This window comes from Bufo gargarizans, chromosome 2, assembly GCF_014858855.1.
Source record: "Bufo gargarizans isolate SCDJY-AF-19 chromosome 2, ASM1485885v1, whole genome shotgun sequence".
Taxonomy (NCBI): domain Eukaryota; kingdom Metazoa; phylum Chordata; class Amphibia; order Anura; family Bufonidae; genus Bufo; species Bufo gargarizans.
In genome coordinates, this window is record NC_058081.1 from 707807613 (window position 1) to 707834289 (window position 26677).

Consider the following 26677-nt stretch of genomic DNA (forward strand, 5'->3'; position numbering starts at 1 on the left):
GCACGTTGCATAAACAATGGCAAGAAATTTCTATTTTACTTTTATATTGGCTTTTGTGATGTGATATAACACTCAAGATTAGAACTGCTTGTCTATTTAATTAGCCCCAAGATAAAAATTTGCTCTGGATCCTAGAGGATTATAGTAATGCCCCTGCTCCAGACAATAATCCATCCAAGTAAAGGGTACTTTATGTAGTGTCCCACTACGTAAATGTGGGCACTAAACAAGGGTCAATTGGGTCACGTTGTTCCCCACCTTTTTTGGAACATGGTCATAGTATTTTGTATTGTCTTTTAATGTATATTTTCCTGTTATCTCCTGTACCAGGCCTGTTAGGGGTGTTGTTCCTAGTGCCAAGTACAGAGCAGAGCCAGTGTTAACCAGCCAAGTAGAAAGCTGAAGGGCAGAAGGATATTTACAGCAAGAGGATTTATACCAGAGGAAGGTTTCCCTACCCAAGGATAAACCCAGCTATAGGGCATATGGGCCTTGGAGAAAGCCAGACAGGAACTGTAGAAAGTACAGCCTGATCTGTAAGTGTTATTCCCTCTGAGTATCTTGCAAAGATTTTGCCTGCTATTTATGTGAAGCCTGCCTGTTACCAAGATTTTGCATATGGAACTAACTGAAGCCTGTATATAGTTGAACTGTTCAGTAAAAAGGAGTTCTGGTTCACTACAACTGTGTGTACCTCAATTATTCCTACAATAAATCGGTGTGCCGTTACCGGCACTGGTGTCACGAACTGTAAGGGATCCAGCCACAGGCACGCTAAACCTACAACACCCAGGGCACCTCAACTATCACCCGGCCTGGTCCCTATATCCAGAGAGTGCCCCAGAGAATCTACGTGCCAGCCTCTTCATCACGGCGGTACGGCTGCCCAGGGTATCCTACAAACTGTGAGTACTAAGAGCAACCCTCGGTCTGTTAACTGTCCCCTGTGACCTCACAGTCGCTCACCCTGAAGGACTGGCGTACTGCATTTACACTGCCCGATGGTTGTAAAGGTGCCAAGGATTACCCAATGAATAATTTTAACAAAACGTTCGTTCGTTGGGTAATAGGATTGTTGGTGCGGTCTCCTAAAGCATCGTTTACCAGCAGCAGGTCATGCCATCTAAACAGCAATCTCTGCTTCCCATACTGAGGAGGAGATCGCTGCGTGTAAATGTAGTGGTCACCTCCACTGACGAGCAAAGCAACTGTCGGGAACAATCAGCAGCAAAAACAATCGTAAGTAATGAATGATCGTTTATTCGGTCGTTCATTTGGGCAATCTGCTTATGTAAAAGGTCTGATCTGCATGCTAGAGCTCAGTTTCTAGACACATCTACACTAAGGGCTCATTCAGATGGCCGTATGCAATCCGTAAAAATGCGGATCCGTTTTTTTTTGCGGATTAGATGCTTACCCATTCACTTCTATGGGGCCCTTTTCTATTCCACGGTTCCACAAAACAAATCAAACATGTCCTATACTTGTCCGTGAAAATCAGGACATGGCCCCATTAAAGTCTATGGGTCCGCAAAAATACTGAATACTATCTCCAAAAACGGATAGCATTCAGTATTTTTGCGGACAGCATATGGCCGTCTGAATGAGCCCTAATTCAGAGAGACTGAAATGCCGACGAGACAGGAAACAGTCAGTTTTGGCTGATTGTGATCTGATTGGTCAGATCCTGATCGCTTTATAAATCAATAAAAATGAATGAAAACAAGCTTTACAATCCGTTTATTTCCATTAGACATGACTCCATATACAGTAGGTCTCTTTACATTTTGATCATAGCTAATAAGGCGCAGGGGCCGGTTTAATTGTTTTAGCCAGCTTTGGGGCAGTCCTGAGGAAGGACACATCGTTTGCTGTTGCGCGGGCGCAAGTAGCCAGGTTTGCAGGAACAGCCAATTTGACAAGACATTTCACACATCGTATCAGGCTTTTTTTCGCAGCTATCGAGGCAGTCATTGCTGCAGCCATTTGTCGTGTTGCCCTTGCAGCATTCTTCTATCTTCACACATTTCCCGTTGCCACTTTCTACAGTGCCAGATGGGCAGAAACATCCTGGGCGGCACTCCGCAGGATCACACATAGGATTTGGGTTATCGCAGGTTGGCGGACAGGGGAGCCTACAGTCATATACTCTGCCACCCGTACAAGGTTTATCATTGACTGCAAAAAAAAGAAAAAAGAAGAATGAAAGGGCGGCCATGATTACCAAGACCAGCACCACCCCCGCACCTAGGTGCACTAGCTCTGCTGCATTCACTTCAGTAGGGTTGTGTCACCAATTCAATATAGGGGTGGCTTTAAAAAAAAAATATATATATTTATTCTGAACAATAATTTTGATTTATATAAGGATTTCTGGGAATCCCACAATGGCGACCAGTCACCAATTTGCAGGGATTGATTAAAGGGAATGTATTCAGAAAATGACCAGCTTTTTAAATAATTTTTTATATGTTTCACATATTTTTAAAGTATTTTTGATGATGTTGTTTTTAATTTTCCATGCAGTCCAGATATTTAACTCCTTTCCAACCAGCAGCGCTGGCCGGATCCTTAAAGATGGCACCCGCCCCTGAGCAGAGCGTAGCGCCATAGCCGCGGAGAGGAGGGGGTGCCTACTGTTTCATACAGCAGCCACCCGCAGCTTATGTCTGCGACCCATCATTGACACTTAACTCTTCAGATCCCGTGATCAAACCTGACCACGGCATCCGTGCGCGCGAAAACTCAGAAGCACATGCTTCCGGTAATGCTCCAGCCCCACTCGGTGGCGATCGGAGGGGCCAGAGCTTGTATAGAGAATGACAGGAGGATGCTGCATAGTAGTTTCTATGGAGCCTTTGCCTGTAATAAGGCTCAATAGGAAACTAGTGCATTTCTCATAGACTCCAAAGCCAATGCATTGGAGTCTATGAGAATAGCAATCTAGTGATTGATTGTGACATCATGGGTATCACCACGTGAAAAAACACCCATACTATAAAAATATTAAAATATTTTCCCCATATGGCAAATGGATTAATGGTAAAAAATAAAAATAAAAAATGGCCGATACACCGTTTGGTCGCTTTCCCACAAAACGTTAAATAAAAATTGGTCAAAAGATATACATACCTCAGTATGGTATCAATGAAAAGTAAAGATCGCCCCGAAAAAAAATGAGCCGTCACACAGCTTTGTACACATAACTACAAAAAAGTTATAGGAGTCAGAATATGGAGAAGAAAAAATTACAGATTTTTTTTCAAGGTTTTTATTATTTTATCAGTATCAAAACACAAGAAAAACTACACATATCACCGGATTCATACTGACCTGGAGGAATGAAAGTAACTGGTCAGTTTTATCTCACAATGAATGCTGTAAATAAAAAACCCGTAAAGCTGTGGTGGAATAGCTTTTTTTCCAACTCCACCCCATTTGGAATATTTTTCCTGCTTCCCACTACATCCAATGCAATATTAAATGGTGGTCTTGGAAAGTACAACTTGTCCCACAAAAAAACAAGCCCTCATTCGGCTGTGTGAATGGAAAAATAAAAAAGTTATGGCTCCGGGAAGGCAGGGAGCGCAAAACAAAAACGGAAAAACTTCCGGGGGCAAAAGAGCCCATACATGGGAGAGTTTTCTAGGCCTGGTGTGAGGTCACTGTACAAGATGTGACAATCACCTATTGTGAATGGTGGATCCTTTCTTATCTGTACACAGAGGTGGTTTCATTATAGGCAGGATTAGGCGACTTTCACACCTGCGGTTTTGCTGGATCCATCATGGATCAGCAAAAACGTTTCCGTTCTGATAATACAACCGTCTGCAGCCGTTATGAACAGATCCAGTTGTATTATGTCTTCTGTAGCCATGACGGATCCGTCCCCATTGACTTACATTGTGTGTCAGGACAAATCTGTCTTGCTCCGCAGTGCTGTCACACACGCTGCCGGGGCGCCAGGCCCCGAAGCAGCTGCTTCCCCTGCTTCCCCGGTAGTTACGCCACTGCTCCGCACCACATCGTGAACATAAAAACGCTGCTTGCAGCGTTATTCTGTCCGTGATGGGGACGCAACCAAATGGAACGGAATGCATTCTGGTGAACTCTGTTCCCTTCAGTTCAGTTTTGTCTCCATTGACAATGAATGGGGATAAAACGGAAGCGCTATTGAGATCCTATGACTACTAAGGCTACTTTCACACTAGCGTTAACATTTTCCGGTATTGAGATCCGTCATAGGGTCTCAATAGCGGGGAAAAAACGCTTCCGTTTTGTCCTCATTCATTGTCAATGAACAGAACGGAATGCTCCAAAATTTTCTCATACCGGAGAGCAAACCGCAGCATGCGGACAGAAAGCAATCTGACACAATAGAAAATGGATCCGTCCTCCATTGACTTTCAATGGAGTTCATGACGGATCCGTCTTGGCTATGCTACAGATAATACAACCGGATCCGTTCATAACGGATGCAGATGGTTGTATTATTATGATTTAAGCGTTTTTGCTGATCCCTGCCGAATCGCTAGTGTGAAAGTAGCCTGAGAGAGAAGGACAGCTAGCCCGGGCCTTTCCTCAGCATCAAACCCTTCTTCTGCCGGGGAGGAGAGCGGAGAGGCCACTCAGTGTCTCACCTGTTTTATTTTGCACCGGAGCTCCTCCAGTAAAGAACTGGTTACTGCAGACCCCGACTCTCTGGACTTGTTTCCCACTGGGGTGCACCCCGCCTTACCATCCATTCCGGGGAGCAGCAACACATGGTGACACCTCGACGGTGAACGGGGGACCCAGCGCATCATTGGGGTCACCCCAAACCCGGCCACTGCATGTGTATGTGCACATATATACTGTTGAATTTGTATACTGCTGTGTATGTGTATACCTATATGTATACCGCTGTGTATGTGTATACTGCTGTGTATGTGTATACCGCTGTGTATGTGTATACCGCTGTGTATGTGTACCACTGTGTATGTGTATACTGCTGTGTATGTGTATACCGCTGTGTATGTGTATACCGCTGTTTATGTGTATACCGCTATGTATGTCTATACCTATATGTGTACCACTGTGTATGTGTATACCGCTGTGTATGTGTATTCCTATAAGTGTACCACTGTGTATGTGTATACTGTTGAACATGTGCACTGCTGTATGTGTTTACTGTTGTGTATAATATTGTATGTGTGCACCGTTGTATGTGTATACTCTTGTGTATGTGTATACTGTTGTATGTGTGTACTGTTGTATGTGTGTACTGTTGTATGTGTATACTGTTGTATATGTGTGTACTGTTGTATGTGTGTACTGTTGTATGTGTATACTGTTGTATGTGTATACTGTTGTATGTGTATACTGTTGTATGTGTGTACTGTTGTATGTGTATACTGTTGTATGTGTATAGTGTTGTATGTGTGTACTGTTGTATGTGTACACTGTTGTATGTGTATACTGTTGTATGTGTGCACTGTTGTATGTGTGTACTGTTGTATGTGTGCACTGTTGTATGTGTGCACTGTTGTATGTGTGTACTGTTGTATATGTGTGTACTGTTGTATGTGTATACTGTTGTATGTGTATACTGTTGTATGTGTATAGTGTTGTATGTGTGTACTGTTGTATGTGTGTACTGTTGTATGTGTGTACTGTTGTATGTGTGCACTGTTGTATGTGTATAGTGTTGTATGTGTATAGTGTTGTATGTGTGTACTGTTGTATGTGTATACTGTTGTATGTGTGCACTGTTGTATGTGTGTACTGTTGTATGTGTATACTGTTGTATGTGTATACTGTTGTATGTGTGTACTGTTGTATGTGTATACTGTTATGTATGTGTGTACTGTTATATGTGTATACTGTTGTATGTGTATACTGTTGTATGTGTGTACTGTTGTATGTGTATACTGTTGTATGTGTGCACTGTTGTATGTGTATACTGTTGTATGTGTGCACTGTTGTATGTGTATACTGTTGTATGTGTATACTGTTGTATGTGTGTACTGTTGTATGTGTGTACTGTTATATGTGTATACTGTTATGTATGTGTATACTGTTGTATGTGTGTACTGTTGTATGTGTATACTGTTGTATGTGTGTACTGTTATATGTGTATACTGTTATGTATGTGTGTACTGTTATGTATGTGTATACTGTTGTGTGTGTATACTGTTGTATGTGTGTACTGTTGTATGTGTATACTGTTGTATGTGTATACTGTTGTATGTGTGCACTGTTGTATGTGTATACTGTTGTATGTGTGTACTGTTGTATGTGTGTACTGTTGTATGTGTGCACTGTTGTATGTGTGCACTGTTGTATGTGTGTACTGTTGTGTGTACTGTTGTATGTGTATACTGTTGTATGTGTGCACTGTTGTATGTGTGTACTGTTGTATGTGTGCACTGTTGTATGTGTGCACTGTTGTATGTGTATACTGTTGTATGTGTGCACTGTTGTATGTGTGTACTGTTGTATGTGTGCACTGTTGTATGTGTGTACTGTTATGTATGTGTATACTGTTATGTATGTGTATACTGTTGTATGTGTGTACTGTTGTATGTGTATACTGTTGTATGTGTGTACTGTTGTATGTGTGTACTGTTGTATGTGTATACTGTTGTATGTGTGCACTGTTGTATGTGTGTACTGTTATGTATGTGTATACTGTTATGTATGTGTATACTGTTGTATGTGTGTACTGTTGTATGTGTATACTGTTGTATGTGTATACTGTTGTATGTGTGTACTGTTGTATGTGTATACTGTTGTATGTGTGTACTGTTGTATGTGTATACTGTTGTATGTGGTAATGAATGCTGGGTAATGTATGGAAGCACTGGACCTGAGTCCTGTATATGGTTTGGAAGGGGACGGTTCAGGTTGATAGAGGGGTCTTCCCTTTCGCTCAGTCTCTTAAAGGTTATGTTCACATGAGTCACATTTGCCCTGGACAGATACACTGTGTATTTTTCAGAGAATCCGCAAATGAAATCCGAAGTAAAAAAATTGTGGTTTCGGACAATAGTCTAATGTATATGAGAGTCCTGTGGCAGCCATTCTGTGCTCTCCAGCCCCCTCTACCACAGAGGATCCCTGTGATGTCATCAGTGATGTCATAGGGTTCCCTAAGGACCTGTTCCTGCCTGTGGCACTGTGTGCAGGAGCTCGCACATAAATGACTGATGGGACTACGCAATCCATTAACCAGTTAAAGGGGTTATCATTTGAATGGGAGCAGAAAGGTCATCAATAGATAAACATCGGAGACACCCTTTATTGGGGGTCTAATACTTACCATCAGATCCCTGGGCAGATATTAATATGAGAAGACCTGCAAAACAAGAACACAAACGTCTCTGATATATTCAGAGCAAAGTCCATAGAACATATATAATGAGAGAGGTTGTAAATGGCACCCTGGCAGTACACATGTGGAGGCAGACCACTCCACTGCTTCCAACAAAAATGTACCACGGTTTACTGCAGCTGTCACTAGGGAACGCGCAAAGAAATGTTTACAGCTGCCATTATATTTAATAGTATCTGTATAAATTCCTATGCACTCAGCTCCCCCTAGTGGTAACTGCAGGCAGCCAGTTTTATACATTGTGTGAGGGGGAGCACCTCACACAATTTATTACAAACCGGATTCCCAAAAAGTTGGGACACTATACAAATCGTGAATAAATACTGAATGCAATGATGTGGAGGTGCCAACTTCTAATATTTTATTCAGAATAGAACATAAATCACGGAACAAAAGTTTAAACTGAGAAAATGTACCATTTTAAGGGAAAAATATGTTGAATCAGAATCTCATGGTGTCAACAAATCCCCAAAAAGTTGGGACAAGGCCATTTTCACCACTGTGTGGCATCTCCCCTTCCTCTTACAACACTCAACAGACGTCTGGGGACCGAGGAGACCAGTTTCTCAAGTTTAGAAATAGGAATGTTCTCCTATTCTTGTCTAATACAGGCCTCTAACTGTTCAATCGTCTTGGGCCTTCTTTGTTGCACCTTCCTCTTTATGATGCGCCAAATGTTCTCTATAGGTGAAAGATCTGGACTGCAGACCGGCCATTTCAGTACCCGGATCCTTCTCCTACGCAGCCATGATGTTGTGATTGATGCAGAATGTGGTCTGGCATTATCTTGTTGAAAAATGCAGGGTCTTCCTGAAAGAGATGACGTCTGGATGGGAGCATATGTTGTTCTAGAACCTGAATATATTTTTCTGCATTGATGGTGCCTTTCCAGACATGCAAGCTGCCCATGCCACACGCACTCATGCAACCCCATACCATCAGAGATGCAGGCTTCTGAACTGAGCGTTGATAACAACTTGGGTTGTCCTTGTCCTCTTTGGTCCGGATGACATGGCGTCCCAGATTTCCAAAAAGAACTTTGAATCGTGACTCGTCTGACCACATAACAGTCTTCCATTTTGCCACACTCCATTTTAAATGATCCCTGGCCCAGTGAAAACGCCTGAGCTTGTGGATCTTGCTTAGAAATGGCTTCTTCTTTGCACTGTAGAGTTTCAGCTGGCAACGGCGGATGGCACGGTGGATTGTGGTCACTGACAATGGTTTCTGGAAGTATTCCTGAGCCCATTCTGTGATTTCCTTTACAGTAGCATTCCTGTTTGTGGTGCAGTGTCGTTTAAGGGCCCGGACATCACGGGCATCCAGTATGGTTTTACGGCCTTGACCCTTACGCACAGAGATTGTTCCAGATTCTCTGAATCTTCGGATGATGTTATGCACAGTTGATGATGATAGATGCAAAGTCTTTGCAATTTTTCGCTGGGTAACACCTTTCTGATATTGCTCCACTATCTTTCTGCGCAACATTGTGGGAATTGGTGATCCTCTACCCATCTTGGCTTCTGAGAGACACTGCCGCTCTGAGAAGCTCTTTTTATACCCAATCATGTTGCCAATTGACCTAATTAGTGTTAATTGGTCTTCCAGCTCTTCCTTATGCTCAAATGTACTTTTTCCAGCCTCTTATTGCTACTTGTCCCAACTTTTTGGGGATTTGTTGACATCGTGAAAATCTGAATCAACGTATTTTTCCTTTAAAATGATACATTTACTTGGATTAAACGTTTGATCTGTCATCTACGTTCTATTACAAATAACATATTGACATTTGCCATATCCACATCATTGCATTCAGTTTTTATTCACAATTTGTTTAGTGTCCCAACTTTTTTGGAATCCGGTTTGTATTTAGAGGACATATGGGTGATGTGGTGAGCAACTTTCCTGCTGGAAACTACTCAAGGCAGGCTTGGGGCCTATACCAGGCCCCAGCCCACAGCATGTATAGCGTTAAACAGCCAGCCGTTCTGGGCTATTAGAGCAGGAGGTCAGCTCTCATATGAGAGCTGAGCCCCCGCTCCCCGCTGCACGGGGATCCGTGCAGCGCTTAGATGGGGCTGCTGTAAAAAAGCGGTGGCCCAGCCTAAGGCCCCTTAGTGACCGTCGTAAAAAGGCGTATGGGTGGTCACTAAGAGGTTAAATAAAACGGATGATTTCTAATGTGTAACTACTAATGTGTGACAATCACTTTTTGTATATTGTATGGAACATTTTTTTATATACGTTGTATTCAACAGTATACCGATAATATGTGCAACTCACTCAAGGATGAAATGAGCACCACGGATGTTCGCGACATCTTTAGGTTCAAACTTTTTCCTGTAAATAATTGATTTGATTATAAAACGTAATCAGAGATCATTCAACAAATGTATTCACATGATTCAAACCTCTATACTTAAAGGGGTTATCCCATGAATAATGTAAAAATGAAAACGAGACATCCTATAGTACGCGGCAATCTCTTTCTAACAAAGCTAGAACCAGCCCTGTACCTCACAAGGATCCAGAGGTCTCCACATTCATTGCTCTGCTAGATTTATTTCAAGTGGACAGCTTTATGGGGTGTGCACTTCCTCAGGGGGTGTGCCCTTTCTACTGCAGCTGGTGGCAGTTGAAGGACAGAACTAATGCATCTCAGTGGGCAGGACAAAGAATTTTGAAAAAGAGCAAACAGCAGGTGGCGCTATACAGATAGATGTCCGTGAATAACTCAGTGGCTATGCTAAGTTTTTAATTACACGCAATTACAAAAGTATTCAGATGCAGGAGCTGGTTTGTAAAAACTGTAGATTTTTTTTCTGTGGAACAACCCCTTTAAAGGTGTGTGGCAATGTTTATTTTAGTGGTTCTTTCCCTTTGTTCCTTGTAATGTAGGTGGTTAGTGGTACCAGGCCATGTTCCTAAGGTCTGAAGCAGCTGTACATGCATCCTGCACACTGAAGACCTTTGGAAGCAGCGAGGAGGTTAGAAACTTCTAGGCATATAACAAAGAGCTAAGCTGCACCGATGGCATCAATCGGGCAGGGCCATCTTTAACAAGGGGCAAAAGGGGCAGCTGCCCCGGGCCCAGTTGCTCCTGGGGGGCCCAAGGCCGCTGCCTCTTGAGCCCTGCTGGCCACTGCCCCGGGTGTCAGGCTCTCAGCTACACAGGGGGGTGCTGCCATGCCTGCCTGCCAGCACTCCAGGCAGCGAACCATGAGAGATGTGATTCTAAAGAACCTTAGATGACATCATCACCATGTGACCAGAAACCTAGCAATATTACTGGTCACATGGCTATGAGGTAATCAAAGGTCCTTTCTTTCTACCAGGAGTGTTGCAGCAGGAGAAGTTTGCCTTAATTGTGGAGCTTTTTTTGTGAAGATTACATCAGGAAAAGGTGACAGAGGCTGTTATGCTAATATACTGTAAGCTACTGTATACTGTGGGGTGCTGTATATTGTGGGGTACTGTATACTATGGGGTGCTATACTGCTCTACTGTATACTGTGGGGTGCTGCATATTGTGGGGTGCTGTATAGTGTGGGATTCTGTATACTGTGGGTGCTGTATATTGTGGGGTGCTGTATAGTGTGCGATGCTGTATACTGTGGTGTGCTATAATGCTCTACTGTATACTATGGGGTGCTGTATACTATGGGGTGCTGTATACTGTGGGGTGCTGTATACTGTGGGTTGCTATACCGCTCTACTGTATACTGTGGGGTGCTGTATACTGTGGGATGCTGTATACCGTTGGGTTGCTGTATACTGTGGGGTGCTATACTTATTTACTGTATACATGGGGTGATGTATACTGTGGGGTGCTATACTGCTCTACTGATTACTTTGGGGTGCTGTATACTGTGAGGTGCTGTATTCTGTATAGTTTTGAGTGCTGTATATCGTGAAGTGCTGTATACTGTGGGGTGCTATACTGCTCTACTGTATACTGTGAGGTGCTGTATACTGTATAGTTTGGGGTACTGTATACTGTGAGGTGCTGTATACTGTGGGATGTTGTATATTGTGGGGTGCTCTACTGCTCTACTGTATACTGTGAGGTGCTGTATACTGTATAGTATGGGTTGATGTATACTGTGGAGTGTTATACTGCTCTACTATATACTGTGGGGTGCTGTATACTGTATAGTGTGGGGTGCTGTACACTATAGGGTGCTATATTGCATACTGTTGGGTGCTGTATACTATAGGGTGCTATACTGCATCCTGTGGGTTGCTGTATACTATAGGGTGCTCTACTGCATACTGTGGGGTGCTGTATTCTATAGGGTGCTATACTGCTTGCATACTGTGGGATGCTGTATACTATAGGGTGCTATACTGCATACTGTGGGGTGCTGTATACTATAGGGTGCTATACTGCATACTGTGGGGTGCTGTATACTATAGGGTGCTATACTGCATACTGTGGGGTGCTGCATACTATAGGGTGATATACTACATACTGTGGGGTTCTGTATACTATTGGGTGCTTTACTGCATACTGTGGAGTGCTGTATACTATTGGGTGCTATACTGCATACTGTGGGGTGCTGGGGTGCACTGTAACGCTAGGGCGAGCCGAGCCTTGGTCTCCTTCTTGCAGAGTGGTGCCCACTTCCAGCCTGAGCCCAGCTGCCCAGAGCACTGATCCTGAGCTGCTGGAGTCTTCAGAACTGGAAGTATTTACAGTCATTCACTGTACTTTACCAGGTGTGTGGATTTTTTTTGTGTGTGTTGTGGTGGAGGGCGTGATTGCATGCTAGGGTGTGGGAAGGTGGGATCCAGGGGGTCCAAGTAAATTTTTGCCCAGGCTCCAATCAATATTAAAGACGGCCCTGCGAGCAGGTAAAAACTCTTGTGATTAGCACCGCTCGTTGTATTATATGGGCGACGGCCAGATGCCTTGTTGGGAATTGGTCGATGGGGAGCTTGCTCATTTGTTCACGGCCCAGATGACTGTTATTTTTTAATATATATCATTATCTCTCTCGCTCTCTCTCTCTCTCTCTCAGTGGCGTCGCCAGGGGGGGGGCCAGAGGGGGCCACGGCCCCCCAACATCATGCTCGGCCCCCCCATGTGCCCCCCCAACTAAAATGCGCCCCCCCCCCCAAGTGAGCCGCCGCCGCCGCCGGGCACAGGGAGATGAGCGCTTCCATTGCGCTCATCTCCTTACTACTGCCTGTGCCAGCGGCGGTGCAGGGGAGGGAGAGGCGTGTCCCTTCCCCTTGCTCTGATAGGCTGCCGGCACTAGGCCGGCAGCCTATCAGAGGCCGGCACAGGCGGCGCGATGACGTCATCGCGCTGCCTGAGCCATACAGCGTGGGACACAGACCAGAAGAGGCCTGCATCGCATCGCTGACACTGAGGTAAGTATAAGTGTTCTTTTTTTTTTTTTTTTTTTTCTTACAAAAGTGATACTGAAGGGGTGGGGGACTTAATAATGCCACATGATGGGGGGGACTTAATAATGCCACATGATGGGGGGGACTTAATAATGCCACATGATGGGGGGGACTTAATAATGCCACATGATGGGGGGGACTTAATAATGCCACATGATGGGGGGGACTTAATAATGCCACATGATGGGGGGGACATAATAATGGCACATGATGTGGGGGGACTTAATAATGGCACATGATCGGGGGGACTTAATAATGGCACATGACGGGGGGGGGGACTTAATAACGGCACATGATGGGACGACTTAATAATGGCACATGATGGGGGGGACTTAATAATGGCACATGATGGGGGGGACGACTTAATAATGGCACATGATGGGGGGGGACTTAATAATGCCACATGATGGGGGGGACTTAATAATGCCACATGATGGGGGGGACTTAATAATGCCACATGATGGGGGGGACTTAATAATGGCACATGATGGGGGGGGACTTAATAATGGCACATGATGGTGGGGGACTTAATAATGGCACATGATGGGGGGGACTTAATAATGGCACATGATTACTGGCACGTAATGGGGGGCTTATTACTGACACGTAATGGGGGGCGACTTAATAATGGCACATGATTACTGGCACGTAATGGGGGGCTTATTACTGACACGTAATGGGGGGCTTATTACTGGCACATGATGGGGGGGCTTATTACTGGCACATGATGGGGGGGCTTATTACTGGCACGTAATGGGGGGCTTATTACTGGCACGTAATGGGGGGCTTATTACTGGCACATTATTGGTGGGCACTATAGGGGCATCTACTGAGGCAACACAAAGAAGGGGTGTTTTATATGGGGGGCTCTGTACAGTAGCATTTTATACTGGGACACATTATGGTGGGTACTATGGGGAAGGGGGGAGAGGAGTACTATGGAGTCATCTACGGGGGCACTAAGAAGGGGTAATTTATACTTGCAAAATTATGGGGGACACTGAGGGCATCTACTGGGGCATTTTATACTGGTACATTATGGGGGGCACTAGGAGGAAGGGGGAGAGGAGCACTATGGGGGCATTTACTGGGGGCACTATATAGGGGTATTTTATACTGGCACATTATGGGGGACATTAGCTCAACTGGGGGCATAAGGGGGTATTTTTTGCATTGTCACATTATAAGGAGAATTATTTCTACTGGGGGGCATAATGGTGGGCTTTATTACTCCCCCATGGTATGACCCCCTAGTAGCAGCACCGGCCTCTCCCTGCTCTGCTATCCCTCTGCCCCTTCTCCAAATCCTTAATATTAAAATCTTTCTCATTAGGATAAAACTCATCAGCTCCGCCGAGCCCCCGGCCAAGTGTGGAAGTGGCGTCCGAGATCCCCAAGGGCCAAGCCAAGTAACTGTGAGTGTTCATGTGAAATATGTTTATGTTATAGACATATAACCTACACTGTGCCACACAATATACAGTATACCGCTACACTGTGCCCCACAATATACAGTATACCTCTACACTGTGCCCAACAATATACAGTATACCTCTACACTGTGCCCCACAATATACAGTATACCTCTAAACTGTGCCCCACAATATACAGTATACCTCTACACTGTGCCACACAATATACAGTATAGCTCTACACTGTGCCACACAATATACAGTATACCGCTACACTGTGCCACACAATATACAGTATACCTCTACACTGTGCCACACAATATACAGTATACCGCTACACTGTGCCACACAATATACAGTATACCGCTACACTGTGCCCCACAATATACAGTATACCTGTACACTGTGCCACACAATATACAGTATACCTCTACACTGTGCCACACAATATACAGTATACCTCTACACTGTGCCACACAGTATACAGTATACCTCTACACTGTGCCACACAATATACAGTATACCTCTACACTGTGCCACACAATATACAGTATACCTCTACACTGTGCCACGCAATATACAGTATACCTCTACACTGTGCCACACAATATACAGTATACCTCTACACTGTGCCACACAATATACAGTATACCGCTACACTGTGCCCCACAATATACAGTATAACTCTACACTGTGCCACACAATATACAGTATACCTCTACACTGTGCCACACAATATACAGTATACCTCTACACTGTGCCCCACAATATACAGTATACCTCTACACTGTGCCACACAATATACAGTATACCTCTACACTGTGCCCCACAATATACAGTATACCTCTAAACTGTGCCCCACAATATACAGTATAGCGCTACACTGTGCCACACAATATACAGTATACCGCTACACTGTGCCACACAATATACAGTATACCTCTACACTGTGCCACACAATATACAGTATACCTCTACACTGTGCCACACAGTATACCTCTACACTGTGCCACACAGTATACCTCTACACTGTGCCACACAGTATACCTCTACACTGTGCCACACAGTATACCTCTACACTGTGCCACACAGTATACCTCTACACTGTGCCACACAGTATACCTCTACACTGTGCCACACAGTATACCTCTACACTGTGCCACACAGTATACCTCTACACTGTGCCACACAGTATACCTCTACACTGTGCCACACAGTATACCTCTACACTGTGCCACACAGTATACCTCTACACTGTGCCACAAAGTATACCTCTACACTGTGCCACACAGTATACCGTATACCTCTACACTGTGCCCCACGATATACAGTATACCTCTACACTGTGCCCCACGATATACAGTATACCGCTACACTGTGCCACACAATATACAGTATACCTCTACACTGTGCCCCACAATATACAGTATACCGCTACACTGTGCCCCACAATATACAGTATACCTCTACACTGTGCCACACAATATACAGTATACCTCTACACTGTGCCCCACGATATACAGTATACCTCTACACTGTGCCCCACGATATACAGTATACCTCTACACTGTGCCACACAGTATACAGTATACCGCTACACTGTGGAGTCTGTTCTATAAGCACCCTTGTTCTGTGGCGGCGGAAAGAAAATAATCTGGAAGTGCCTCTCCCGAGACCAGGCTCTGGATCCGCCACCGCTCACAGAAGTGTACATTTCTTCTAAACTGTAATCCGTATCCTCTGACCTGCAGAAATCAGCACTCGCTCGGTAACAACTAACAGGCAGTACCTGTAGGCTGTAGCCTGGCCCTGTTACCGAAGCTAGCCGAGTGGTGTAAGGTTAAGGTACTAGTAGAGATGAGCGGCTGCTGAATCCTGATTTAAAGTTAAAGTTATTGCAGGATATGGATTACAGTTTAGAAATGTCAAATGTACACTCCTGTGAGAGGCGGGGAGGGGGATCTGTGGATGACACTGTTATGGAGGGGGAAATGGGGATGACACTGTCATGGGGTGGATCTGTGGATGACACATATAGCATAAGATGCTATACACGGTATGTGGCATCCACAGATCCCCCCCATAGCAGTGTCATCCACAGATCCCCCTCTCTATAAAAGTGTCATCCACAGACAGCTGGACTTTTCTTCCCTGTTGCGGTTTTAGGTATCGCAGCATTTCTAAGCATACTTGTGTAAATGTATCGTTGTTATAGCTGCCCCCCCTACTTTTGTCCTGGCCCCCAGTGTGCCCCCCCAAATTTTGAAAGCTAGAGACGCCACTGCTCTCTCTCTCTATTTATATATACACACAGTACATACACACTACTCACAAAAAGTTAGGGGTATTTGGCTTGTGGGTGAAATTTCAGGATGAACCTAAAATGCCCTCTAACCTTTACATGTGAACTTAATGTGACCTTCTCTAACCTTTTGAATGCACACGTCCAACTGTTCAGTGTTTCACTAGTTTTTGCACAACTTGCTGTTCTCTAACAATGAGCTTAAAGGGGTCGTCTCACTTCAAGTTGCATTTATCATGTAGAGAAAGTTAACACAAGCCACTTACTAATGTATTTTTATTATCCGTATTAATTCCTTCGCTGGCTGGATACATTTTTCCATCACATTATACACTACTCATCTCCATGGTTATGACCACCCTGCAATCCATCAGCGTTGGTCGTACTTGCACACTATATTAAAAAGCGTCAGCCTCTCTGGTGGCCGGGAGCGCACGTAGGCTGGTGCTTTTTTTTCCCCTACATTCCCACCTCTAATGAGGTTATCACAGTTGACCTTATGAAGGAGATGCTCTTAGCCCTAAAAAGCTCAATTAAAGAAGACATAACTAAAATGTGTAGCAATCTTTCAGCAAATATAGAGGAACTGGGAGACAGGGCAGATCATATGGAAAACAAAATGGCGGAATACACTGGAGTACGTAACACATTAGTAGACGCACATAATTCCTTGGACGATGATGTTACAAGCACTAAAGCAAAGATAGCAGACTTAGACCTCTTGCACACGAACGTTTTGTGCCCGTATTGCGGTCCGCATACGGCGGGTCCGCAATACACGGTCACCGGCCCGTGTGCACTCCACATCGTGGATCACTTGAATGGGTCTGCAATCACGGAGATGCGGAACGGAAGCACGGATCGGAACCCAACGGAAGCACTCCTTAATGTTTCTGTCCATGCCTCATGGACCGATTCAAGTTGAATGGGTCTCGATCTGTCCCGGCTGGCGCTCGGACATTGCCTGTGCATTGGAGACCGCAAATTGCGGTCCCTAATGCACGGAACGGATGCACAACCTTCGCGTGCAAGAGGCCTTAGAAGATCGCTCCAGAAGAAATAATGTCAAGTTCAGAGGGATTCCTGAAGCAATTCCCCCCAGTGACCTGACTAAATATGTTCAGAATATAATGAAAACCCTTCTCCCAAAGGAGACACCCTTAGGTCTCATAGTGGACAGGGCACACTGACTCCCTAAACCTAATTCTATACCCGAAAACAAACCTAGAGATGTCCTGGCCCGCATCCACGTCTACCACATTAAAGAAGAAATTATGGCAGTGGCAAGAAAAAAAACACACTCTACCGGGGCCCTATGAACAAGTAGCGCTTTTTACAGACCTTTCACAAGCGACTATATTAGAAAGGAAACATCTAACCCTATTATGGCATGTCTAAGGGAAAACAAAATCCCTTACAAATGGGGCTTCCCCACCAGCTAATTCTCCATAAAGAAGGGAAAACCCACATCATACTAAACGTGGAACAAGGGAAGAAGCTACTTACTCAGTGGCAACTAATAATCGCAGAACATGAGGAAAAAAGGAACAACGAATATTCAGGAGGAATGGATCCCTGCCTCTAAGGAGGCCTGAACCTCACAACACATGAGGAGAACAAGTCCACAATGACTGTCCCCATACACTTGTTGATTGCCCAGATAACTTCCACAAGGAATAGTTCTACTGTTTTTGTTTGCGTTTTTGCTTTGTTTCTTTTTAGAACCAACATTAGATGACAACCAGACGGCCACCCCAACAACAACTCGTCCTCAGAAGACCTTCAAACCAAACTGATTTATGCCAGTCAAGCCAAACCAAAGACTTAGGCCTCTTTCACACGGGCGTCATGTTTTTTGCCCGGATAAGAGGCGGGTGCGTTGCGGGAAAATGCGCGATTTTTCCGCGCGAGTGCAAAACATTGTCATGCGTTTTGCACTCGCGTGAGAAAAATCGCGCATGTTTGGTACCCAGACCCGAACTTCTTCACAGAAGTTCGGGCTTGGGATTGATGTTCTGAAGATTGTATTATTTTCCCTTATAACATGGTTATAAGGGAAAATAATAGCATTCTGAATACAGAATGCATAGTATAATAGTGCTGGAGGGGTTAAAAATAATAAAAAAGTTAACTCACCTTCTCCTCTTGTTCGCGTAGATGCCGGTCTGTTCTTTAGCTGTGGGCTGAATGACCTGAGGTGATGTCAGATCACATGCTCCAATCACATGGTCCATCACCATGGTGATGGAGCATGTGATCTGACATCACCACAGGTCCTTTAGCCCACAGCTAAAGAACAGACCGGGATCTACGCGAACAAGAGGAGAAGGTGAGTTAAATTTTTTATTATTTTTAACCCCTCCAGCACTATTTTACTATGCATTCTGTATTCAGAATGCTATTATTTTCCCTTATAACCATGTTATAAGGGAAAAAAATACAGTGAATGGACTGTCACCTAGAACCCATGCGTGAAAATCGCACCGCATCCGCACTTGCTTGCGGATGCATGCGATTTTCACGGAACCCCATTCATTTCTAAAGGGCCTGCGTTACGTGAAAAACGCACAAAGAGGAGCATGTTGCAATTTTCACGCAAAGCACAAGTGATGCGTGAAAATCACCGCTCGTGTGCACAGCCCCATAGAAATTAATGGGTCAGGATTCAGTGCGGGTGCAGTGCGTTCACCGCACGCATCGCACCCGCACGGAAAACTCGCCCGTGTGAAAGGGGCCTTACAGTCCGTTCCCAAGGATCTACTACAACCGCAAGCTATTCACAACTACACAAAATGACTATTAAAGTATTCTCCTTAAATGTAAAAGGACTTAATCATCCATATAAACGCCATTCTCTCTGGAGGGAAGCAAAAAACAATAGAGCAGACATTATCTGCATTCCAGAATCCCATCTACTGCTAGAAGATGCCCCTAGAATGAAGCATAAACATTTCCCCCATATTTTTACCACTCGTGCTCAACCACAAAAAAGGCGGGTGTATGCATTGCAATTACAGACTCCATAGCATTTGGGAAAGTATGTCTATTGAAAGATAACAGGGGAAGGTTTCTTGTCTTGGTATGTAAGCTGAATATTATACACAATATGTCATTTATATGGCCCCAATGCTTCGCAGATTTCTTTTTTAAACAAATTTGTCCAAAAATTTGCAAAAGTTCAATAGGGTCATCTATTCATATTTGGTGACCTTAACATTATAACTAATCCAGCCTTAGACACTACTAGCCGGAGGATACCGTAGGATACCAGCACTGTACATGTACGGCGCTGGTATCAGGGTCACAAATCCCAGCGCCGTACTGATCAGCTGCAGGGGTCCGGCAGTCACTGATACCCGGACCCCTGCTGTATGCGCCGACATGGGTGAAAACATCTATGCCAGCGCATTAACCCTTGCACTGACGCAGTCACCTCACAGATACAACAACCAATGGTAAATTACTGAACCCCCTACATATGAGGGCTCATGCACACAGCCGTTGTGAGGCCGTTCCGTTCATTGGGGACCACAATTTGCTGTCCCCAATGCACGGGCAACATCTGTGCGGCTTTCGCACCGCATATCCCGGATTGCGGACTCATTCAAGTGAGTGCCCGTGTATTGTGGACCCACCATATGCGGGCCGCAATACGGTCATGTGCATGAGCCCTTATGAACCACTTTAGGAATTATTATAACTCATTATATAACTTAAAAGATGACAATTCAACAACACAACCCAAACAAGATGTGATAAAGTCTTTCTTAGAATCCATCTGTCATGAACCAGCGGGTGTGAACACACTGTGCCACGTGTCCCACCTCCTCTAAGGGCGTTGTCTAAGTGAACCCCTCGATCTTCACAGTACCCCTGATGGTGGGGATAGACTTTCCCGAGGGGAACACCAGGTCGCTACCTCTTGAGGAGGATAGGCACACGAGGCAGCTGGTCCAGGCGGACCAGGAGGTACCTAAGAAATGTGCCAGAGGTACAGGCGTTGTCAGCAGGCTGACTCATAACCAGGAGCAACAGTGCAGGACCAAAGGATGAGGCAGAGGAGAAGTCAAACAGGTACAGGTCAGGCAATCCGGATCGGCAACAGGAGAGTCAAGGCAAGCAGGAAGGGATCAAACAGGTAGCAGAGTCCAGGAATAAAAGTACGAGTCTTGAACACAAGCAGATATCGGGAACCTTAACAGGACACAAGGACCTTGACACTGAGGCATCTGGGAAGGGCGCTGAGTAACTTATATATTTGCAGGAGGGCTAGGATTGGTCAGCAAGGTCACATGATCCAACCCATAAAGTACAGGAAGTGATGCGGCCAGAACTTAAGGAAATGCTGCAGAAAACCCCCTGCTTACCGCCGCGCTCCCGGGCGCCATGTTCAGCGGTGATCTGCTGCCAGTGTTTCCTTTCAGCCCTGGCCACAGCATGCTTATTTGGTCAAACAAACACCCTAAAATCGCAGTTGGGGTACTGACCATACATAAAAACCATGGTGGTTTGGGCCTCCCAGATATTAACTCATATCATATTGCTTCGCTACTTGATCAATCAACAGCATGGTGGACTCCCCAATCTGACAAACTCTGGGTGAACATAGAGAAACATACTAGTCAGACTGAAAGACTAGACATTCTCTTACTGGCCTCTAATGTGGGCAATATAAATAATACCAACTTACTGCCGACGGTCAAATCCACTCTCCAAACATGGAAACCTTACATCAAAATATGCTCAAATCTACCAATCCTTAAAACAATGGAAATTCTCCTCCAAGTCCTCGATATTGTCATCCCGGAAATATCAGTCTCCTCATGGATACAATCAGGTATTAAGACCATACAAGATCTTTACAAAGGCCCAATACTTCATAATTTTTTATTCTTGAGCAATAAATACGGACTAGATAAATCAGATTTATATAAAAATCTCCAAATACGTACCTTCCTGAATAAAAATGAGTTCTCACCCCCTAAAATCCCTCCCTCCTATGTAATATTGAATAATCAAATAAATAAATCATTGAAAGGGAGATTAGCAGGACCCTATCTGGATTCACACATTTCTCACATGAGGCTTACCCCGAGTCCAAACTAATCTTCAGATGTTATTACACCCCATACAGACTCTCTAAAATATATAAAGATTCCCACGATCTACGTTGGAGAGGCTGTAATCAAGTCGGCACATTACGACATTTATTTTGTCAATGCCCAATTATTACAGGTTTCTGGAAAAAAAACTGTCCTTCTAATCTACTCTTCACGTAACATCAATCTACCAGTTAACCCTGACACTTTTTTGCTAAGACTTGATATCGATAGGTACTCAGTCCCCCAAAGGACTGTTCTCTGTCATATTTTAACAGCCTCTCGTCAATGTATAGCGCAAAATTGAAAATCCTCATCAACTCCTCACATGTCTGAAATAATAAGGAAGGTAAATGTAGCTTTGAAAAAATGATTGCCAGAAGCAACAATACACTTAATAAATACACAGAAATTTGGACACCGTGGTCTTCATCGAGGTACTTCTCATTATTAGACAGTTAGGGCTCATGCACACGACCGTATATATATCTTGCGGTCCGCAAAAAACGGAACCGCAAAAAATACGGATGACTTCTGTCTGCATTTCGTATTCTTGCTGAACCGAACAGCTGGCCCCTAATAGAACAGTCCTATCCTTGTCCCTAATGCGGACAATAATAGGACATGTTCTATTTTTTTGCAGAACAGAAATACGGACATACGGAAACGGAATGCACATGGAGTAACATCCGTTTTGGGTTTTTTTGCGGACCCATTGAAGTGAATAGTCCCGCATACGGTCCGCCCAAAAAAATGGAGCGGACACAAAAAGAAAATACGTTAGATTAGATTGTGATGTACATTTTTTCCTTTGCATAAGGGACCTAAATAGGTTTTTCTAAGTTCTTTCTAGTTATATATCTTTTTGTTTATTTTGTCTCTACCCGCATCTACCCCGTTTCTTCTACACTTTACATACAGTACACAATACTTTTTGGCCACACAAAGCAATTACCAAATAGAAGGTTGCTTCATTGAAGCACAATAAAGAATAGGATGATGCTTTACATAAAATAATGTTATCTGAATAATTGTATTAGATTGGAATTTATATTCTCCTTTAATTACCTGATTAGAATGGTACTCTGCTTGACGCTGTAACAAATCAACCTGTAATGTACTTTCTTTAACCGTTTGAAATTAAACCCTCAATAAAAACTATTGAAACAGAATTGGTATTTAAACAGTCCTCCTCATCATGCTGTTCACATTTTGACTTCATGAGACCAAAACGACACCTAACAATTGATGAACAGTAGCTCATCATTGCGAGGCTTCGAGCTGAATGTTCTCAGACTGAAGTGGCCACCGAGCTTAGAGTGTCACAGAGTGTCATCAGCAGGTTGTATCAGAGATACAGAGAGACTGGAAGAGTCACAAAAAGGCATAGAAGTGGACATCCTTTGGCCACATCCCACACGGAAGACCGCTTCAATGTGAACAATGCACTGTGGAACTGGATGATGAATGCCTCACAACTCCAGGCACATTTAAAGAAGGTGAGAGGCACCCAAGTGTCACGTCAGACCATTCAGAGCCATTTACATCAGCGTGGTCTGCGTGCTAGACGACGTGATATGGTGTCTGACCGCAGAACCAGGCACAAGCGTCATCGTCTTGTCATCTACGCTGGGAACAGTGGGCCTCAGTGCTGTTCACTAATGAAAGTCGATTCACGCTGAGGAGAAATGATGGCCACAATTTCCTCCAAAACAATTTTGGAGACAACAAGGAGAGCATTTTGCATCAGCCTCTGTTGTCACCAGACAAGCTTTAGGTGGTGGTGTTACAGTGTGGGCAGGTGTGTCTAGTCAATACAGAACTGCCCTACACTTTCTGAATGGTCCAGTGACAAACCTATACTACTTCAATAACAACATTAATCCAGTCATTGTGCCTCTGCATGATCAACACATGCCTAATTTTATCTTCATGGATGACACTGCTGGAGACTGGGGGACGTCAAATGGAGTGGCCTACACTTTCTCAAGACCTGAATCCCATTGAAACCGTATGGGATCAGCTGAGTTGCCGTGTAGAGGCTCGTAACTCTGTACCCCAGAACCTCAATGACTGGGGAGCTGCCCTTTAAAAAGAGTGGGGTGCCATGCCTCAGCAGACAATAAGGCGACTTGTGAACAGCATTAGATGTTGTTGTCAAGCTATAATTGATGCTCAAGGCCATATGACAAGTTATTGAGACCCTGACATTTTTGCGGGGGTATACCCACCACTGGTGTTGGTTTTTGTTTCAATAAATAGTTGGAGATGAGAGATCATACTATACTAAAGTTTTATGCACCTAAGCCTTGTCAAGCCTATTTTATTTCTGGATCTCATAATTTACGGTGAAGCAAAAGACGCTGTTCACTAATTTACTATTGATGTCCTATCAGGATAGGTCACCAGTGTCTGATCAGTAGGAGTCTGACCCTCTGCACCTCACTGATTAGCAGCAATAGCTCAGGCACTGGAAGTTGTTGCCTAAACTACCCATCTCCATCCATTTCACAGTGGACAGAGTTGGTTAAAGTGAATCAGAGCCTCTGATTGTCGGAGTACAGGAGTCAGACCCCTGCCAATCAGATCCTGATGGAATATCTGGAGGATAAGCCATGAATGATTGCGTGGACAACCCCTATAAAAATTTCCCCCACTGTTAATGTACATTGGGCAAAGTGCAAGGAGGAAGGTAGGGGTGAACCTCATACTCTCCCTTACAGCACAGAACCTGTAACTGTAGCCATCAGGAAGGTAAGGACGGTAATAAGCCATCTTTCACTTCTGTATAGGGAGTGAATCTGTCAATGACTCCCCGCCCCAGTGGAATAAGTAAGGACGTTCAAGTCTCTTCAAGTGAAACCTGCATCCTCTGCCCTGAAAGGACACGTATAACGTTTACCCCCTAGAAGGAATGGGATAGAGTCAAACAGGCACTGGACACTTCATATTTGCCATAGCATCGGGTCACCACTGAGATGCTAGCTAAGGACTCTATCTACTCTATGGGTCTTTCACCAGAAGCATGAAAAACAAGATAAGATGTTTTTAGTTGTCACCCAAAAACGTTGCCCCAAGGTTGAGGACAGTCTCTTCACAATGGGGGCAGTATCTTTTTGTCTAGATAAGAGTAAAAGCTTTGGTACCTACCTGGATGATGTACGTAGGATGATGAGTATGGTCTTCAGGTGAAGCAGGGATACTACTGGTGCTCTATTATATATACAGTGAGGGTATAAGAGTGTTACGGGTGTGACCTGTGACCTAAATACAATTTATGATGACTGTCATTGTGACATGCAATGACCAAATTATTATGTAATCATTAACCTAGTGTATTATTAACTTATAATTAGTTTCTGATTACAAAAATTATAATCATTTCTGATTTCTTCATTAATGGCTTCTGTTCCGAAACATATTCCAAATTTTTCAAACCAGCGCCTGGATCTGAAAACTCTCGTCATTTCATGTAATAAAAAATTCAGCATAGCCACTGAGATGTAGGATAAAATGTATCTGTACAGCGCCACCTGCTGTTTTATTTTATTTTTTGTCCGTCTCACTGAGCTGCTCGAACGCGCTCAGTTCAAATCTACAACTGCCACCAGCCATATGTTCTGTTAGACGCTTTAGCAGTTACAAGGAGAGAGCTGTAGCAGAAAGGGCCTGGCGGAGTTCTTCACTCTAATACCACACAACACCTAAGGACAGATGTGCTGCTGTTTTGGGAAGAAAGCAGCCATGTTTTTCCAATTCTGGACAACCCCTTTAACATAATTCAAAATATTTTATCATAAATAATGAACTGTGTTTGCCCCTTTCTCCATCTTCTTACACAGTACATTGTTCTGCAGAGACGTGCACACATAGGGCTCAAAGGGGGCCACTGCCAGTGCCACTGTGCCATCATGGAGGTGGTCGGGGGAGAAATGTGCCATTGGGGGGGTAAGATGTGCTGCTGCCAGGCCCATGGAAGGGGAGAAATGTGCCATTGGGAGGGGGGGAGTCCTGCCATGGAGGGGAGGGGGAAGAAATTTGACATAAAGGGGGTGATGTAAAAAGGAGGGAGTGATGTGACATGGAGTGGGAGTAATGTGACATTAAGGCCGGGGGGCATCATTGGGGGCACTTTTTACTGGCACATTATTAGGTGGCACTATAGGGGCATCTACTGAAGCAACAAAGAAGGGTTATGTTATATGGAGGGCTCTGTACAGTGGCATTTTATACTAGGACACATTATCTGAACAGGGCTTTACTTATTTGTTTTTAGTTCATGTTTATGATTTTTATTAATTATGTTTACTGTATGTTATATTTTATGTTTATCACATTTATATTTTTTTATTGAATGTATATATTTTGTCCTTTTCTTATATTTTTACTCTATTTATTTTTGGTCACATAATTTATGTAACTGTGTCAGCGGTAGACATCATGTTCTGTCCATGGTGTGACTAAGGAGACCAAGTCTTTTTATGATGTGATGTCTAATCTGCAATTAATAAATTGGGTGTTACAAGCAACATGTCTATTGCTTCATGTTCAACTAATTAGGCTGAGTTCACATCACTAGGGTTGAGCGAACCCGAACTGTAAAGTTTGGGTTTGTACCGAACCTTAGGATTTTTGGACCCCGGACCTGAACCCGAACAAGTAAAAGTTCGGGTTTGGGTTCGGTGTTCGGCGATTTCTTAGCGCTTTTTGAAAGGCCACAGAGCAGCAAATCAACAAGCGTTTAACTGTGTGAAATTAGAAGCCGTCACAGCCATGCCTACTAATGGCATGGCTGTGATTGGCCAGTGCAGCATGTGACCCAGCCTCTATATAAGCTGGAGTCACGTAGCGCTGCACGTCACTCTGCTGTGCTTAGTGTAGGGAGAGGATGCTGCTGCTGTGAGGGAGAGAATAGGACAGAATCTGTGACCAGAACTGCAATTGAACTCAGCGATCTACATAGATTTAGTTGTGTGGGTGCAGTGCACAATCTTTTTACCCTGCCCTGAGCCCAGTGACACAGAAAAATAATGCAAGCTCATTCACCAGCACTGCATCTGTGCTTTAGTGACATTCAAAT

General features: G+C 44.1%; 1 protein-coding gene across 1 annotated transcript; it reads right to left on the reverse strand.

Annotated features, from left to right (window-relative positions):
• Positions 1-1723: 1723 nt before the first annotated feature.
• LOC122929079 (cysteine-rich venom protein 6-like) lies at positions 1724-24833 on the reverse strand. Its single transcript, XM_044282527.1, has 4 exons — positions 24748-24833; positions 9656-9712; positions 7301-7336; positions 1724-2178 (listed from the first exon to the last, which is right to left on the reverse strand). Exons 2-4 carry the CDS (start codon positions 9690-9692, stop codon positions 1829-1831), a joined length of 423 nt encoding a protein of 140 aa, XP_044138462.1. The 5' UTR covers positions 9693-9712; positions 24748-24833; the 3' UTR covers positions 1724-1828.
• Positions 24834-26677: the final 1844 nt, after the last annotated feature.